Source organism: Thamnophis sirtalis, unplaced genomic scaffold (genome assembly GCF_051295495.1).
Source record: "Thamnophis sirtalis isolate CommonGarterSnake01/CBP01778 unplaced genomic scaffold, rThaSir2_p1.2 scaffold_7, whole genome shotgun sequence".
Classification (NCBI taxonomy): domain Eukaryota; kingdom Metazoa; phylum Chordata; class Lepidosauria; order Squamata; family Natricidae; genus Thamnophis; species Thamnophis sirtalis.
In genome coordinates, this window is record NW_028261387.1 from 51,527,445 (window position 1) to 51,544,246 (window position 16,802).

General features: G+C 40.1%; 1 protein-coding gene across 4 annotated transcripts in view; it reads right to left on the reverse strand.

Moving 5' to 3' along the window:
- PIK3C2B (phosphatidylinositol-4-phosphate 3-kinase catalytic subunit type 2 beta) overlaps positions 1 to 16,802 on the reverse strand; it is a 105,863-nt gene that overhangs the window by 5,160 nt on the left and 83,901 nt on the right. For all 4 annotated transcript variants that reach the window (XM_087720022.1, XM_087720020.1, XM_087720021.1 and 1 more), the window contains 11 exons: positions 13,974 to 14,154; positions 12,558 to 12,665; positions 9,684 to 9,776; positions 9,368 to 9,497; positions 7,762 to 7,898; positions 6,127 to 6,296; positions 3,055 to 3,211; positions 2,037 to 2,146; positions 1,658 to 1,859; positions 1,366 to 1,490; positions 436 to 553 (listed from right to left, as the gene is read on the reverse strand). In XM_087720022.1, the coding sequence (XP_087576148.1) occupies positions 436 to 553; positions 1,366 to 1,490; positions 1,658 to 1,859; positions 2,037 to 2,146; positions 3,055 to 3,211; positions 6,127 to 6,296; positions 7,762 to 7,898; positions 9,368 to 9,497; positions 9,684 to 9,776; positions 12,558 to 12,665; positions 13,974 to 14,154 (1,531 nt within the window). The remainder of the gene's footprint in view (positions 1 to 435; positions 554 to 1,365; positions 1,491 to 1,657; positions 1,860 to 2,036; positions 2,147 to 3,054; positions 3,212 to 6,126; positions 6,297 to 7,761; positions 7,899 to 9,367; positions 9,498 to 9,683; positions 9,777 to 12,557; positions 12,666 to 13,973; positions 14,155 to 16,802) is intronic.

Here is a 16,802-nt window from a genome sequence, read left to right on the forward strand (position 1 = left end):
CAAGAGTTAAGATTCAGCTTAGATATGTAAACTGAGCTTTTTGACATTTTTCTTATCACAAATATTATTAATGTAGCAGTGAGGATACACCATCACTGCACAAAAGATGTGGACCACATGTATGAGGGTAAGAGATTTCAGACTTGTCTTTTTCTTCTGCAATGCAAATAATTTAGCAGAATATCAAGCATCAAGATAATCTTGATGCATCCTAGGGCCCAACATGCTTCAGTACTAGCAGTCTACAGTAATTTCAGGAGTGACAATAAAGAGAAACCTATTTAAATTTTCAGTAGAATAATCAAGCAAAATTCTCTAGACAAGAATCCTGGGGACAAACTGCAGAATAATTCAGGTGGAACTATTATATATTGAAGCCTTTGCCTACAAATTCTCCTTAGTCTTGCTAGTATGATCTCTCTTCATCCATGTTACCTCAGCAACCTCCGGAGCTGCATGAATTAGATGCCAGATGTAGCCATTCAATTCCTCTTTCCTCCTCTCAGCGGCTGCCTCTCCTCGTGATCGTCCAATTATAAACCTGCTAGGGAAGCTGGGAAATTGGATTGGGTGGGGGAGAAAAAGACATTTAAGCAGTGAGCCCAATCATCAAGAAAATTTCTGAAGCAGAAGGGTTCAAAGACACAGTTGCTCCTTAAAAGTCCTGTACATGGAAGGAATTGCTTCACGTTAAAAGGTGAGAATGCCAAATTCTGATTTCTCTCCATACATTCAGCCAGAAGGAGTAAAAACGTTCAGAAAATGGTGCTTCCCAGAAAAAGAGCTATGGAAAGAAAGCAACCAATTTAGGATTGCTTGCAACATCACTGTATGTTATTAAGAAGTAACTGTCCTAATAAACGTGCAAGAATCAAACTCTTCTTGGCTTGACAAAAAGGCAGGGTGTTCACCGCATGCCTGCAATTCAGATGCTGCATGCAGCCACATTTTATATATTCTATGAACCTGATGTCTTTGCTTAGGTTATTTTTAATACAGGTCAAAGTGGGTATATATGGTTATATGTATAAGCACATCTCCTATATCTATTTCCTAAACAGAAATCATTTCAGCTTTTCCCACTCTTGTGTACTATTAACATGGGTTAATAATAATGATAATATGCACTTCCTGAAAAACCACTGATTGCCTCACCGTGAATGTACAGATCCAGAACCAGATTACCTTTTTTATTACTTCAATCACAAATTTTGATTCTTTCCTAATAGAAAAATTGCATTTCATTCAGGAAAGCAAATGTAGAATTGTAAATAAGTACACAATCAGTTTCCCTGGTTAATTGCAGGAGTGTGCCGAGTACAGCATCAAGGAAAAATGAAGGTTATAAGCAAAATGGAGACTGACCTTGGGAGATGCGAAGAGGGGAAGATGAGACGTAGCTTGTTGTGCAGCTCCTGGAACTCTTCAAATGTGCGCTGAATGAATGTGACCTCAGAAGGGTGCTCTCGTTTCACCTTCAGAATATAAATCTGCAAGGCAAAGATGAAAGTTCATATGGTTCAACTGCAGATTCCACATTATTTCTGTATTTGGTATAAACTATCCCTTGCTTTAAGTGTCACTTATCTAGAGCAGATGCCCTAGCATTGTCTCTACTGTAGTGCCCTCTAACAAAACGGCCATAAAAAAGACTCACATATCCTTTGCTGGGATTGAAGACCTTTTCATGTCGGCAGAGAAAAATATCAACGATACGGCTAGATGTCTTGATTGTGTGCACACGGGGGGCAAATGACAATGTTGGCCGGGAGTCTGATGTTGTGAACTTCATCTGGGCCAGGTTGTGAATGAAGAAGTTGAGCTTCGTGGCTACACTGCCCAGGCTGGACTCTATCAATCTGTATCAAAGGATGGAATTTCTAAGTTATATGGTGATGCAAAGTTGACTGTGCTACTCCATGATTTTGATAAAGATCCCAGAACAGTGTTGGTGAAAAAGATTTTGGGATACAGATGTTTGATGTCTTCCTTTTTTGAGTTTCTAATTATCAGAGTTAAGACTAATATCTTCTCACCTGGTAAAATAGGTAGTAGCATCTGCCTCAGAGTCTTGTGGTCTAAGTGCATCATAAACATATTTTAGGTCCTCAAGGTCAGAGAGTTCAGGAATCCCGCAGGAGAGCATCTGAATGCAAAAAGAGACCAAAAATTAGCATTGGAAAATGAAGAGGTGCAGCTGTTGGAAATATGAACTATGGCAATCCCAGTTTTAGAAATGGAACATCTACTCCTGATTTCCTGAAATACTATTACTGATGGTATTTTCTGCATATCATTACTACTATTTGCCCATAGGCAAAAAGTTATGGGACTACTAAATAGACAAATAGAAAATGAAGACACTAAGACGTCAAGGTCTTTAGAATTCACAGAAAAGCACTTGCTCCAGACTTTAGAATCGCTGATATGAATGACAAAAAAGTCTGGAAAGTGGTCACTGCAGTATCTGGAGACAGTAGAAGAGAAGAGAAAGAACAAGAGAAATCTCAAAATACGGAGACCTGCAAATAGAGGTAGAATGCCTGTGAGGGAAAAAAGTAAAAATAGAATCAATTGTAATAGGTTCCTTGGGGGCAATCCCAGAACAACTGGAGCACCATTTGAACACCATCGGCATTGACAAAATCACCACTAGTCAATTGCAGAAGGTAGCTTTACTTGGAACAGCTTACATCTTGTGACAATACCTTTAACTTATCAAACAGCAATATTTGAGTAATTTAGGTGCTTGGGAAGCTGGATAAAAATGCCAAATACAGTTTAAAGAAAAATAATAAAACAAGTCTTTAGTCTTTGTGGTTTCAGGAATAAAAATGAGATCTTTGGGCAGGACAATCATTGGAGATAAGCTTATGCATTTTCTGTCTTGATCTTTGCTTAAAGCTTGAAAAAGGGAGAATATGCAAAACTCCAAAGGGTATCCTGAATAATCAACTGACATGAAGGGTTCAGCAAGAATTACAATGCGCTGACTGGACAGATGCAATGTTTCTGAAGAGCATGAGCAATAGGGAGGAAAATATGTTTTCTCACCAGTCCCAAAAGATTGATGAAGAGATGAGTATGCTTCCGGATAAGGTTGTAAGCTTGGCAGCAGAGATCCACAAAATCATGGAAACGACTGGAGGGTTTATCACCACCATTGATAACATAAGCCATGTCTGATGTGAAGACAAATGGAGCTCGGTCCCTATAGAGAAGGTACATCTATATATCTCAAAGTGGCTAAAATTGTAGTTACTTCAAGGATTACTTCTTTTTCATTCCTAACTACACTCATTCATCAAGTAGGTTAATAAAATAACTCATACTTATAACTCAAACAAGATTTTTATCAACTTTTGAAATATTATTTACAAAACAATATTAGAATTTAATTTTTCTTTTTTCTACTGTTATGTAAAACCAACTTAAATATTAATAATGAAACTACATAGTATGACACAAATAGTATTTACTTTTAAAAATACTATTTACTTTTGTTTCTCTACTCCATAAAGTACACGCCCCAATTTGGTTGTGTGTTATATTCCAGTCATTCCATGAATAATATGACATTTAAAATGACCAAGGATAATTGTTCCAAGCAGATGTATTTTAAAGTTCTTCAGATATTCTCTTGAACACTCCATCTGAATGACAGTTTTGGATTTTAGCAAGATAACAGCAGATTTAACAAGATATTTTTATTAGTATTTTATTAGGTGGCTGCTCCGACCCTCTGGAACGAACTCCCCGTGGAGATTCGGACCCTCACCACCCTCCAGTCCTTCCGCGCCGCCCTAAAGATCTGGCTGTCCCGGCTGGCCTGGGGTTAAGACTCTAACCCCACTCGAATTGTGTGGCTGTTGTGTTTTTTAATATATTGTATTGTCTGTATGTTGGAAACTGTTTGTCCTCCCCCCCCTTTTTTAACTGTGAGCCGCCCTGAGTCCCCCCAGGGAAAAGGGCGGCATACAAATAAAGGGAAAATGAAAATGAAAGGTATGTTTTGGAAATCTTTTCAAGAGTTCATGATCTGCATTTTCTAGCAGTATCTTTTGTTCATGCTTAGAGACATAGGCATCAATGAAATGAATGGTAGTATTTGCAGCTCTTCTAATATGACTTATTATTGTATGCTTTTCTTTGTTAATAACTGTTTTCATACACAAGGATATGATAGCATTCTCGTTCTATTTCAACATATTATTGAATCTCTCCTTCATTTTTTTCTTTCGCATCTTAAAATTTAAAAAAAGAATAAAAAGTTTGGAAATTAAGTCTGCATTAGAATCAAAGTTAATTTTGTCAAATTGAAATAACTTCTTTGGTGGAAAATTGAATTCAGATGTTTTTTACTATTATTACATTTTACTTTATTGTGAGATAACATTTGGTTGTGTGTGTCCAGAAGATGGAAGAGCTTTGGTTATCACATGAGGCTTACATCTCAAAAACAAAGAGAAATATCAGGAAATGTTTGACCGTTTGTTAATAAATAATTGTTAGTCCAGTTTGATCTAGTGGTTAAGGTGCCAAGCTAGAAGCCAGGAGACTGAATTCCAGTTCCCGCCTTAGGCATGAAGCCAGCTGGATGATCTTGAGTCAATCATTCTCTCTCAGCTCAATTCACTTTACAGAGTTCTTGTTGTGGGGAGTGTTATGTCCACGCAGATACAAGCAGAGGCTTTTACTTCTGCCGTGCAAGTGTGGGATGTATTTTAAAGTTATTGGTTAACGGGTGACAGCTTCCCATAAAAGGGGCTGTTAGCCGGAAGCTACATGTTGGTTTATAGTCTGCTCTTATCTTAAATAAACAGCATTGCTGGAATCAGCATGGCTTCTCGTCTGCACAACATTGCATGAGAGAATAGTCTGCTGGATGTGTTTGTGGCACAAGTTATTTATAAAAATAATAAAAGCAGGATATAAATATATAAATGGCAAAACATTCCAAAGTCATTAACATGAGCTGTTGAAAGCATTTCCATTCCTTGAAGAATTCTTTTAATGCTTTTTATACTCTTGGTTAATTTTAGTAAAACTGCAGGCCTTGCCTAAGGGCAACAGACACGGAAGTATTTTGTAAAAAATATTAAAATTAAAATGCAGAAAGGAAAAGCAACCAATTATTTATTATTCACTTAATGTTAATTATGTTTTAATCAGCATAAAATATTAATTATTTTCTGCGTACCACTACTTCTGCTAAGCCGATTCTAGGATATTAACGAAGGCTGCCATTCTAGTTAAAAACTAAAATACTTAGTTTTGTCATTTAGTCTTAAATTCTATGGATAACATTAATGGATAACTTTAGCATAATTTTATACTGGGGATTATATTAGTTATATTTTGTGTAAACTATTTTCACATTAGGCCTCATTTTTGTTGCCAAATAATGGAGAGACAGCTAAGTGCCAAGTACTGTTGTCTTCCATCCAAGTGAAATATTTTAAGTATTGCATTACAAATGAATCCTACTTTACAGAAAATGTTTAAAAAGAAGTTCTTGGCTGATTTAAATGCCAAGTGCTGCATTTTTATATCAAATAGCATTTTTCCTGAAGTGTAACTATGGTGATATCCATGTTAACGTCATGGTATTCTTAGACTGCCTTCTATCATCCTATAGAATCCACCCAGTTGCAAAGCATTTCTTATGTGAAAAACCAACGTGCCCACTTTCGTTTCTCACCCTTGGTCAGTTTCTCAATGAAGCTGAAGTGGACATTAACCCATATGAGGTAGGTTCATTCAAAAATTGTTATCCCCTGATGTTTTGTCAACTGAAGATTATAAACAATCAACATTAGTAATACTGTATAAATAAATAAATAATAAATACCCAATCTAAACCTCTGGCTGACTGTGACCAACAACGACAACAACAATAATAATCTTTAGAACAACCTGTTGTAAGCCACTCAGTGTTATTATATGAGATGGCAGGTATGTACAGTAAAATAATAAACAAAACAAAATAGCCAGTCATAAAATGCCTTTGACAGCTGTTCCAGGCATGATGACTTGTGTGAATGCATATGTATTCTCAGAAAATTCTATGAGGATTTCAAAGCAGCCATGCAGAGTCTTTGAGGAGCATTTCAGAAGATTCCTCACCTTTTGATGTTGCCAAACATCTGGGCATGTCCCAGAAACCTTCCAAAGTCAATATGGAACATGTGCCCGGTTGTTTTGAGCATGATGTTGTCATTGTGCCGGTCACAGATTCCCAAAACATAAGTGGCTACACAGCAGCCAGCACAGGAGTAAATGAAATTCTCCACTGCCTGAAAGATGAAGATATATTTAGAATAGCTATGAAAAGAATCAGTGGGAAAGGTAGGTAAGGCAATGGGTAGAGAAAGTTTTAAAAGTTTTGCAAAGGGGATTACAGGGTATGCATGTGTGAAGCAAACAAAAACACGTGATATGTCACTTTCTAGAATAAGTTGAAGACATTCAGCAGTACCTGGCATTCTCATTTACAAATCTTTCTGCAAGTAACCTTAACACAATGAATACATTTGCCAAAATCACGTGTTTGTGGCTAAGCGCTGCATCCAGACATTTTAAAATATAATTTGTAAAGGAGAAAAAGGATTCTTAATATTGCTTCTCATTTTCAGAGACTTAAAATACCATTATAATGCCAAATAAAATAAAACTAACTGCTTCTTGATTCATTACTGTACTAAAGAAACAAAAATAAAATGGCTCTGAAAACACATAAACAAATCTAAATTACAGTGCCTCTATTTTGCTTTTTGTAATTACCATAATTACGAAATGTAGAAAGAACATATTGATACAATTCCTGCACTTAATTCTGTGGTTTTGATTCTTAGGCAGGGCCGCTGAGAGGATTATTAAGTGCTAGAACAACACTAGTATGGGCCCCCTCACCTACACATGGACACATATATCAGTAATGTCATAATTGCAGGGAGGCCTGCAGTACTATTAGGCTCAAAACAGGACGCGAGGGGATGGTGTGACTTCCCCCCGCCCCCTTAGGCCCATTTTTGCTGCCAGGAGCCTGCAGCAAGGCCTACTAGGCCCAAAACAGGATGCAAGGGGGTCGTGCAACCATAAAGTTATGTCAAACAAGGCTGCAAGGTAGTTTTGCTATACCCACCACTGCTTTGTGTAAAGCAGTGGTGGGTTTCAAAAATTTTTGGAACCTATTCTGTGGGTGTGGCCTCCTTTGTGGGAGTGGCTTGCCGGCTGTGTGGCCTGATGGGAGTGGCTTGCCAGCCATGTGTTTTCTTTCTTTCTTTTTCTTTCTTTCTTTCTTTCTTTCTTTCTTTCTTTCTTTCTTTCTTTCTTTCTTTCTTTCTTTCTCTCTGTCTGTCTGTCTGTCTCTGTCTCTGTCTCTGTCTCTCTGTGTTTGTGTGTGTGGGGCAGTGGTGGGTTTCAAAAAGATTTGAAACCTCTTCTGTAGGTGTGGCCTGCTTTCCGGGTCCACTGGTGGAACCTCTTCTAACTGGTTCGGTAGATTTGATGAGCCGGTTCTACCGAATAGGTGCGAACTGGTAGGAACCCACCTCTGACACAAAGTATAGAGAATGAAGTATATATATCCAATATTGTTTTTCTTAAAAAAATGGTTTTGTAATTTTTTTTAAAAAAAATCCCCTTCATGGGCCCTTTGAGCTCCATGGGCCTTGGAACAATGTACCGGCTGCACCCCCCTCTCCTCAGGCCTGCTCTCAGGCAAAGGATTTTATTGTTTTACTTGTTCCTTTTCTTTACCTTTTCATATTCATCCTCCTTGGGGTTGTGCTTCTGTAGCCAGTCTGCAAGGGGACGATCTTTGAAAGAACCTGTCACACCATGCTGCACTTGAATTTTTCGCAAAGTTTCTGCATTGGGGATCATTTCTACCATCCCTGTAATGCATAAAGGATGGAAATGAGGTTGGTTATAGGAAAGATATTGCCATTCAGACATCTGGGCTGTACAGCCCAACAGTATCTAGGTTGATATTTTCATTAAATGGAAGGATTGCACAACCATCTCAGGCCCATATGTAAAATTCTCGTCACATATTGTATAAACACATCTTCTAGGCAGTCTTTAGTAGATAATTCAGAGGAAGGGAACCTCCAAGGGAACCTTCAAGATCACCCGGATGGCAGGAAATTGTAATTTAAACAGTTGTTGGAAGGAGGGCAACCCACTTCTCCTCTCTCTCAGCTGTTCTGCTCATGTCTGTTAGTTGCTCAATGTCATTAGCATCAGGAAACCAACAGGCTGCTGAAAGGAAAAGGGAAGCCACCAAACTTTCCCTCATAGCTGTGCTATCATGGAACAAATAATTGCTTTCAGATAACTGCTTGTCTACCAAGGAGCATGTAGGCAAACAGTCGCATTTTATTTCTATCCCAGATTTCCTTCCAGAATTTGATGTAATATATATATACGGGTTCCCTTCTCCTATTTATGTTGTGTCCCCACAACAGTAGGTTGGTCTGAGGAACAGTCACTGACCATAATCACCCAGTCAGCTTCTTCTGGGCTCCACAGAAGGCCACCCAAAAAAGCACGTGGACTGGAGGTTATCAAGCTCCTTCTCGTGTATCAACAGAGCCACAATTTAGAAACTCAGAAAACAACAACTTCTCTTTTTGCTAAGAAAGCAGCTGTTGATTCAGATTCAACAGGCTGAATTATTTAATTGTCATAATCTCTTATGCTGCTAAATTGTAGGTGACACTTGTGAAGGTATCTATAGAAGGATATTGTAGCAAATATAGAATGCATCTGTCATAACCTGAAGCAGGTGCTCAGCATCATTTTACTGGAATAATTTTTTATCACATCGTTATTAAAATAAACTCTTACATAGTGGATAAAACAACTAAGAAAAAAACCCCGTCCATATTTAGGGATATTTTATGCTGACTAACAGATACCTTACACAATTTTTTACTGTTAATACTTATAATCTAATCTAATTATAATATTCAAAACACTAACCATTTCCAAACACATTTTAAAATGTGAAACAAATAAAACAGTGAAAATAATAGAAAACAGATAAGAAAATAAAACTGCAAACATAAATTCATTGTTATATATGTGTCAGGCACAGATTGATTTTGAGTACAAAAAACCCCCCTATGCCTTATGTAGCTATGCCTTAGGAAGGAACAATTGGCATACTGGGAAACTAATAATCTACTCACAGATTATTTGGCAAGGCACTTTCTGTATTCTCAATATTTGCCCAAAGAGATAATAAATCTGTTCTGATCTTATTATTCCATATGGTCCCCCAAGAATCCTATTAGTCTGTAAATGAAGGTGAGGAAGGTAAAGGAAACTGAAAATGTTTCATACTTGGATCTAGGCTTACCCCGACCACGGCCTGTAGAAAAACAACGGAATATGACCATGCGCATGTTCAAACCTTCTTGCACCCAGATCTTGTTCATTATACGAATCATTTGCAGGGTTAGCATATCTTGGCGAAGATCATCTCCACACTGTGGGAACAAAGGCATGATGTAAGGCAGATTATTTCCAGGGTTTTTTAATAATTTATATTAAGAGAAAGTTAGTAAACATGTTTCATCTTTTTAAAACATGCAATGTCACCTCTAATCAGAAGGAAGATTTTAATCTAACAGTGATCTTCCTTAAAAACTAAACAATTCCAGTCTAGCACTTACCTTAAAAATAACACGGATATTTTCTGCAAGGGAGTCAACATTCTGGAAAGAGAGCTTCAGAGGGACAGCATTTGAATTGAAATAGGAACAATCCTGCAAGCAAAGAAAAACGGAGATCAAAGGTGGGAGGCGAGTGTTACAATCAAGCAACCTAGCAATATGGGAGTCCAGTGATCCAAGCATTGGGAGAAGAATTACTATGCAATGTAGATTTAGGATCAGATCAAAGGTAGAGTATTGGATTTAAGAGAGCTAATTGCAATAAACTTAGAGAGAGCTTGGGAAGAATTCCATGGATGAGAATCCTCAAGGTGAAAACAACTCAAGAAGCTTGGAAAATTTTGAAAAATGAGATTACAAAAGCTCAGTCTAGCATAATACCAATGAAGAAGAAAAATAATAGCTCCCAAAAGAAACCAGCATGGCTGCATAAAAAACTCTCTGACAAATTGAAAGACAAAAAAGTTAAGTATAAAAAGTGGAAAGAGGGGGACATAACTAAGGCAGAATGTCAGCAAATAGCCCGAGCCTGTAAAGATGAAGTAAGGAAAGCTAAGGCTCACAATGAAGAAAAATAAAGAAAAAATAAAAAATAAGAAAAAAAGCTTCTTCCAAAATGTTAAAAACAAATAAAAGATTAAGGAAACGATTGGTTCATTGCTGGGAGAAAGTGGCAAGAAGGTGACAAGCAACAGGGAGAAAGCAGAACTATTTAACTCATGTTTTGCATCTGTCTTTACACAAAGGGATAAAACAGTCCAACCTATCAAAAACAGCACCACAAAAATCAGATTAGGAACACAAGTTGAAATAGGGTAGAAAATGGTAAGTGAGTACCTGTCTACCCTATACAAGTTCAAATCACCAGGACCAGATGGATTATACCCTAGGGTTCTAAAGGAACTGGCAGATGAGATCTCAGAACCACTGAACTATATCTTTCAGAGATCCTGAAGCACCGGGGAACTGCCAGAGGACTGGAAAAGAGCTGATGTGGTTCCCATCTTCAAAAAAGAGGGGGGAAAAACAGATCCAAGAAACTACAGACCTATCAGCCTGACCTCAATACAAGGAAAGATTCTGGAAAAGATAATCAAGCGAACCGTGTTCACGAATTAGTGAACACCTAGAAGTAAACCAAGTAATAGCCAAAAGCCAAGATCGGTTTGTCAAAAATAGATCATGCCAGACTAATCTTATTGCATTCTTTGACAAAGTGACAAAATTAGTGGACCAGAGGAATGCCGTCGATATAGTTTACTTGCACTTCAGTAAGGCATTTGATAAGGTAGACCATAACCTACTACCAGATAAAGTAGAAGAATGTGGGTTGGACAGCATCACCACTAGATGGATTCGTAACTGGCTGACCAACCACAGTCAACGTGTAGTCCTCAATGGAACTGCATCTACATGGAGAGAAGTATGCAGTGGAGTATCCCAAGGCTCTGTTTTAGGCCCAGTCCTCTTCAACATGTTCATCAATGATTTGGATGAGGGAATAAATGGGGAACTTATCACATTTGCAGATGACACCAAGCTGGCAGGAATAGCCAACACTCCAGAAGACATGCTTAAGATACAGAAAGATCTTGACAAACTTGAACATTGGCACTATCTAATAAAATGAAATTCAATGGTGAAAAGATTAAGGTTCTACATTTAGGCAAGAAAAACGAAATGCACAGGTACAGTATAGGTGGTACCTTGCTCAATAGTAGTAACTGTGAGAGGGATCTTGGAGTCCTAGTGGGCAACCATTTAAATATGAGCCAGCAGTATGCAGCAGCTGCCAAAAAAGCCAACACAGTTCTAGGCTACATAAACAGAGGGATAGTATCAAGCTCACGTGAAGTGTTAATACCACTTTATAATGCCTTGGTAAGGCCACACTTGGAATACTGCATTCAGTTTTGGTCGCCACGATGTAGAAAATATGTGGAGACTCTAGAAAGAGTGCAGAGAAGAGTAACAAAGATGATTAGGGGACTGTACACTAAAACATATGAAGAACGGTTGCAGGAACTGGGTATGTCTAGTTCAGTGTTTTTCAACCACTGTGCCGCGGCACACTAGTGTGCCGTGACATAGTGTAAGGTGTGCCGTGGGAGAATTACTTTATATATAGTCAATATAGGCACAGAGTTAAATTTTTTTAACATTTTCTAATGGTGGTGTGCCTCGTGATTTTTTTCATGAAAAAAGTGTGCCTTTGCAGAAAAAAGGTTGAAAAACACTGGTCTAGTTTAATAGAAAGGACTAGGGGAGACATGATAGCAGTGTTCCAACATCTCAGGCGTTGCCACAAAGAAGAGGGAGTCAAACTATTCTCCAAGGCACCTGAGGGTAAAACAAGAAGCAATGGATGGAAACTAATCAAGGAGAGAAGCAACTTAGAACTGAGGAGAAATTTCCTGACAGTTAGAACAATTAATCAGTGGAACAGCTTGCCTCCAGAAGTTGTGAATGCCCCAACACTGGAAGTCTTTAAGAAGATGTTGGATAGCCATTTGTCTGGAACGGTATAGAGTTTCCTGCCTAGACAGGGGGTTTGACTAGAAGACCTCCAAGGTCCCTTCCAACTCTGCTATTGTATTGTATTATGTTATTCCTCATGGATATTATTATTGCCCAACTAAAACAAAGCCACAAGAAATAATGGGTAGATTAAGTGATAGAAGCCAATTATTTTCATACTAAAGAGGTAAGATGTTGCATAAAGACTGGTTATAGAAATGCTACTCTGGAGCTTGGATGGTTTTGGCACATGAAACACATGGAGTCCCAATGAGTGACTCCTAAGGTGTTGAAGGAAGAACTAATCCCATTTCCACAGTATATAAATAAAAGCATTTTAATCAGTCAACAACATACTCTGGGCACAATTCCTTTCACCAGCAGACTGGGGCTAAGTGGTAGTCGACAGGAGCCATTGACATTGAAGAACTGCCTGACATCCTCTAGTCCTTCACGAAGGATGGCCTAAAGGAAAAACAAAACAAAAACTGTAAGCTCTAAACTGCAGTTTATTCATGTCCCTTTCCATTCCCTTTTCAAAGCAGGTTATTTTTCACCACTAAAAAGTATTTTTTCATAAAATTGTTAGTAACCTGAGGTGAAATTTGGCGAAAACAAGCCACAACATCATGAAAAGTTCTAATAATTAGATGTATGGAAAACTTTGAAAAAAATTGCTTAAAATCATTTACACGTAGCCCTTGTTATTTGTGGAATCATTAGTTGTAATTTTCTGTATCTACAGCTGAAAAATATAAACCAGACCTTATTATTCTTGAGCAGTTTCATATATTCATAGCTTTGAGGTTTTTTGTATATTTTTACACATGTGCTAAATAGTGAATTGACTCTTGTGCATGTGGAAAGTATTTTCTTTTCATAGTCTTGTTATCCACAAAAATGGAGCCTTTGTAAATAACAAGACCCACTTGATCCCAAAATAGTGGCAAATTAAAATTTGTATTCAAGTCTTAGCAAATTAATACTTAGATCTACCATGCAATTTCTGCTTTCAGGAGGTACCACCTTTTTCATAAGGTGCATGGAATGCTGTTACCTTCCCAAAAAAGGTGGTTCCTATTTTTCTACTTGCATTTTTACATGCTTTCGAATGGCTAGGTTGGCAGAAGCTGGGACAAGTAATGGAAATTCACTCCATTATACAGCGCTGGGAATTCGAATCGCCAAACTGCCGACCTTTCTGATCAACCAGCTCAGCGTCTTAGACACTGTGTTCCCTATGGAAGGAACATTATGCAAGGTATAAAGTACTTGCAATCTTTTGCAATGCACATAGTTAAGACAGTGAAAAGAAATTAGGATCCTGTTTCCATGTTACAGATAACCAAGACCACAGCATACTGCACTAGATACCTAGAGATGTAGATAAGAACATTTAGATGTATCTTAGAACATGGAAGGAACATTAAAGTTAAAGGTAAAGGTTCCCCTCATGCATATGTGCTAGTCATTCCTGACTCTAGGGGGCAGTGCTCATCTCTGTTTCAAAGCCGAAGAGCCAGCGCTTTCTGAAGACGTCTCTGGTCATATGACTGGCATGACTAAATGCCAAAGGAGCACAGAACGCTATTACCTTCCCAACAAAGGTGGTTCCTATTTTTCTACTTGCATTTTTACATACTTTCGAACGGCTAGGTTGGCAGAATCATTTCTACTTTTTGTTAAATAAGCAGTATTTCATCATTGCACATGAAGTCTATCATTCTTAATCCTCTCTGCTCTTTCCTCCAGTCACCATAAAACCATGTGTACCTGTCGCGATGATGGAGCAGCCTCACGGACTTGTTGAGCCAGCTTAGCCAAGGTGTTAACCAGCCAACATTGACGATCAAACTCCTCTCGCAGACCCTTTCCACAACAACATAACAGAGCTGCCAGCAGGTACTGGTAACGAATGCTAAACTGAGAATCCTTCAAACCATCTTTCAGAAGCCTGGGAATACAGAAATTTTGTCACTGGAAATAGAAATGTTTGTATGGAACGACCGTTGACTTACCTGAACTGTCCTTCTATATGCGCTGCAGGAGAATTCAAGCACAGAGTTAACTTTGTCCATTAGTCTAAAGACTGAGTTATGAAATCGTTGACCACGCCTCCTCTGACTGGAAGAGTTCAGTTTTGTACGAAGGCACAGCCGATCCGAGAGATGGAAATATGAGTCTGGACCAGAAAGTGAAGGTCAATGAACTTGTGGCAATTGAGCACGAGAGTCCCTAGACCGGCCGGTGCCAAGTGTGAGGTTGGATTCTACCACAGCGCACATAGAAGGACCATTCAGGTAAAGTTAATGGTCATTCTCCTGTGCGCTGCTTGGAGAATCCAAGCATGGGACATGCCAAAGCAATGAAACTAAGGGCAGGAGCTAGGCTGGGCCAGGGTCCTAGAAGTTGGAAGAACCCTTTGTAATACCTGCCGCCCGAATGAGGCTTTCACAGAGGCAAACACATCCAGTTTATAATGTTTGACAAAACATTGATGACCAGGTCGCCGCCCTGCATATGTCCTCAATAGAGGCTTGTGTTGCCCAGGCCACCGAGGTGGCTGCACTCTGAGTGGAATGTGAAGTGATGCACCAGGGAGCTGGTCTAGGTTGACTTTCGTAGGTAAGAGCAATACACACCTTCAGCCAGCGACCGATGGTGATGGAAGACGCCTTCTGGCCCATCGACATTGGCTGAAAGGACACAATTAAAGCTTTCGATTTTCTGAAGGAAGTTGTATGTTTCACATAGTGACGGAGCACCCTGCAAACATCCAGATGGTGCCACTGTCTCTCTTGCGGGTGCGCTGGGTGTGGACAGAAGTCCGGGAGAATAAGTTCCTGTGCCTGGTGGAACCAAGTGTTGATCTTGAGGAGAAATGCAGGGTCCAGTCGGAGAACCATTCTGTCCGGGTGAAATATACAGAGGTCCTGGTGTACTGACAGCGTGGCCAGTTCCAACACCCTCCTAGCTGATGTAATAGCTACAAGAAAAACTGTTTTAAGGGTCAACAATTTAAGGCTGATGGTACGAATGGGCTCGAACGGTGCTTTAGTGAGGGCCTGGAGTACTACAGTCAAATCCTACGTGGAATAGTGGTGAACCACAACGTGGGTTGATATTTGTAAACCCCCTGAGGAAAGTCCGTACCCTCGGGTGGAGAGTTAGGGGGTGACCCTGACAGTCATCAAGCACCTTCGACAATGCTGTGAGTTGGCGTTGAAGAGTGCTAAGTGTTAGCCCCTTGTCTATGCCTATCTGTAGAAAATCAAGTACCTGAGGTATCAAAGCCAAAGTGGGTTCAATGTCAGAATTGCGGCACCACCTGCAGAATGCACACCAGGTGGCATCATAGATGAGCGTGGTAGCTGGGCATCTGGTAGCTTGAATCGTCCTTATGTCTGAAAAATTCTGACGGGCTAGGATATCCCACTCAAGTGCCACATGGCAAGTTGCATCCACTGGGGGTTCGGATGGATTAGAGCCCCTTGTGAGAGGGATATCCTGTCATCTGGTATTTGCCACAGGCATGATAACGAGAGATTGATGAGGTCTCTGTACCAGGGACGTCTCGGCCACATTGGTGCAATCAGAAGCACCTCTTTCCCCTCCGCCAATAGTTTCTGAATGGCCTGTGGAATGATCAGTATTGGCGGAAAGGCAGAAAGCAGACCTGTGGCCAAGGGCTGCAAAGTGCATCAATGGCTTCCGCCCCTGGTTCCTAGAACCTGGCAAAGAATCTTGGAAGGTGGGTGCTGTGGGACTGAGCAAACAAGTCCACCATGGGGTAACCAAACCGGAGGGATAGTTCTTGAAGCAGGGCAAGATGCAGACGCCATTCTGCATGGTCCACCATGCTCAGCCAGTCTGCTTGCACGTTCGTGGAGCCCGAAATGTGCTCCACCTGGATTGACAGCGTGTGAGCCTCTGCTAGTTATGTAGCTTCTCCAATTCCAGCATGAGTAACCGCGACAGAGTGCCCCCGTCAGGTGACATGGGCTTTGGCGGCTATATTGTCTGTGAGGACTAGTATGCTCTGAGCCCTCACCAAGTCCCAAAACTTGATCAGAGCAACCAAACTGCGCGAAGCTCTAACCAATTTATACTGTTCCGCAGTTCCTGCGCACTCCAACGACCCTGCGCTACTCAGGTCAGAGCATGGGCTCCCCACCCAAATAGGCTGGTGTCTGTCGTTACTACGATACGTGTCAGTTCCTTGAAGGGGCACGCCCTCTGTACCACAGCAGCGACCTCGTCACCTTGGGCAGTAGCTGTACCCTGGTGAGGGAGTGACTGGTGTGGGCTCTCTGGAAAGGGAGCAAAAACCATTGGAGGGCGCGTGCATGGAACCTTGCCCAGGGAACAATGTCTATACAATAAATCATTTTCCCTAAGAGTTAGGAAAGGGTTGCCAATGGTAAAGTTCTCTGTAGCAAATCTGACTCACCAGTGTCTGGATGCTGCGTCTGGGATCCTGAGATAGAAATACCTTGCAGATCTCGGAGTTGATGACAGTCCCGAGGTGCAGCAGGCTGGTGGATGGCTGCAAGTGGCTCTTCGGAAAATTTATGACGAATCCGTGTAGTTGAAGCGTGATGA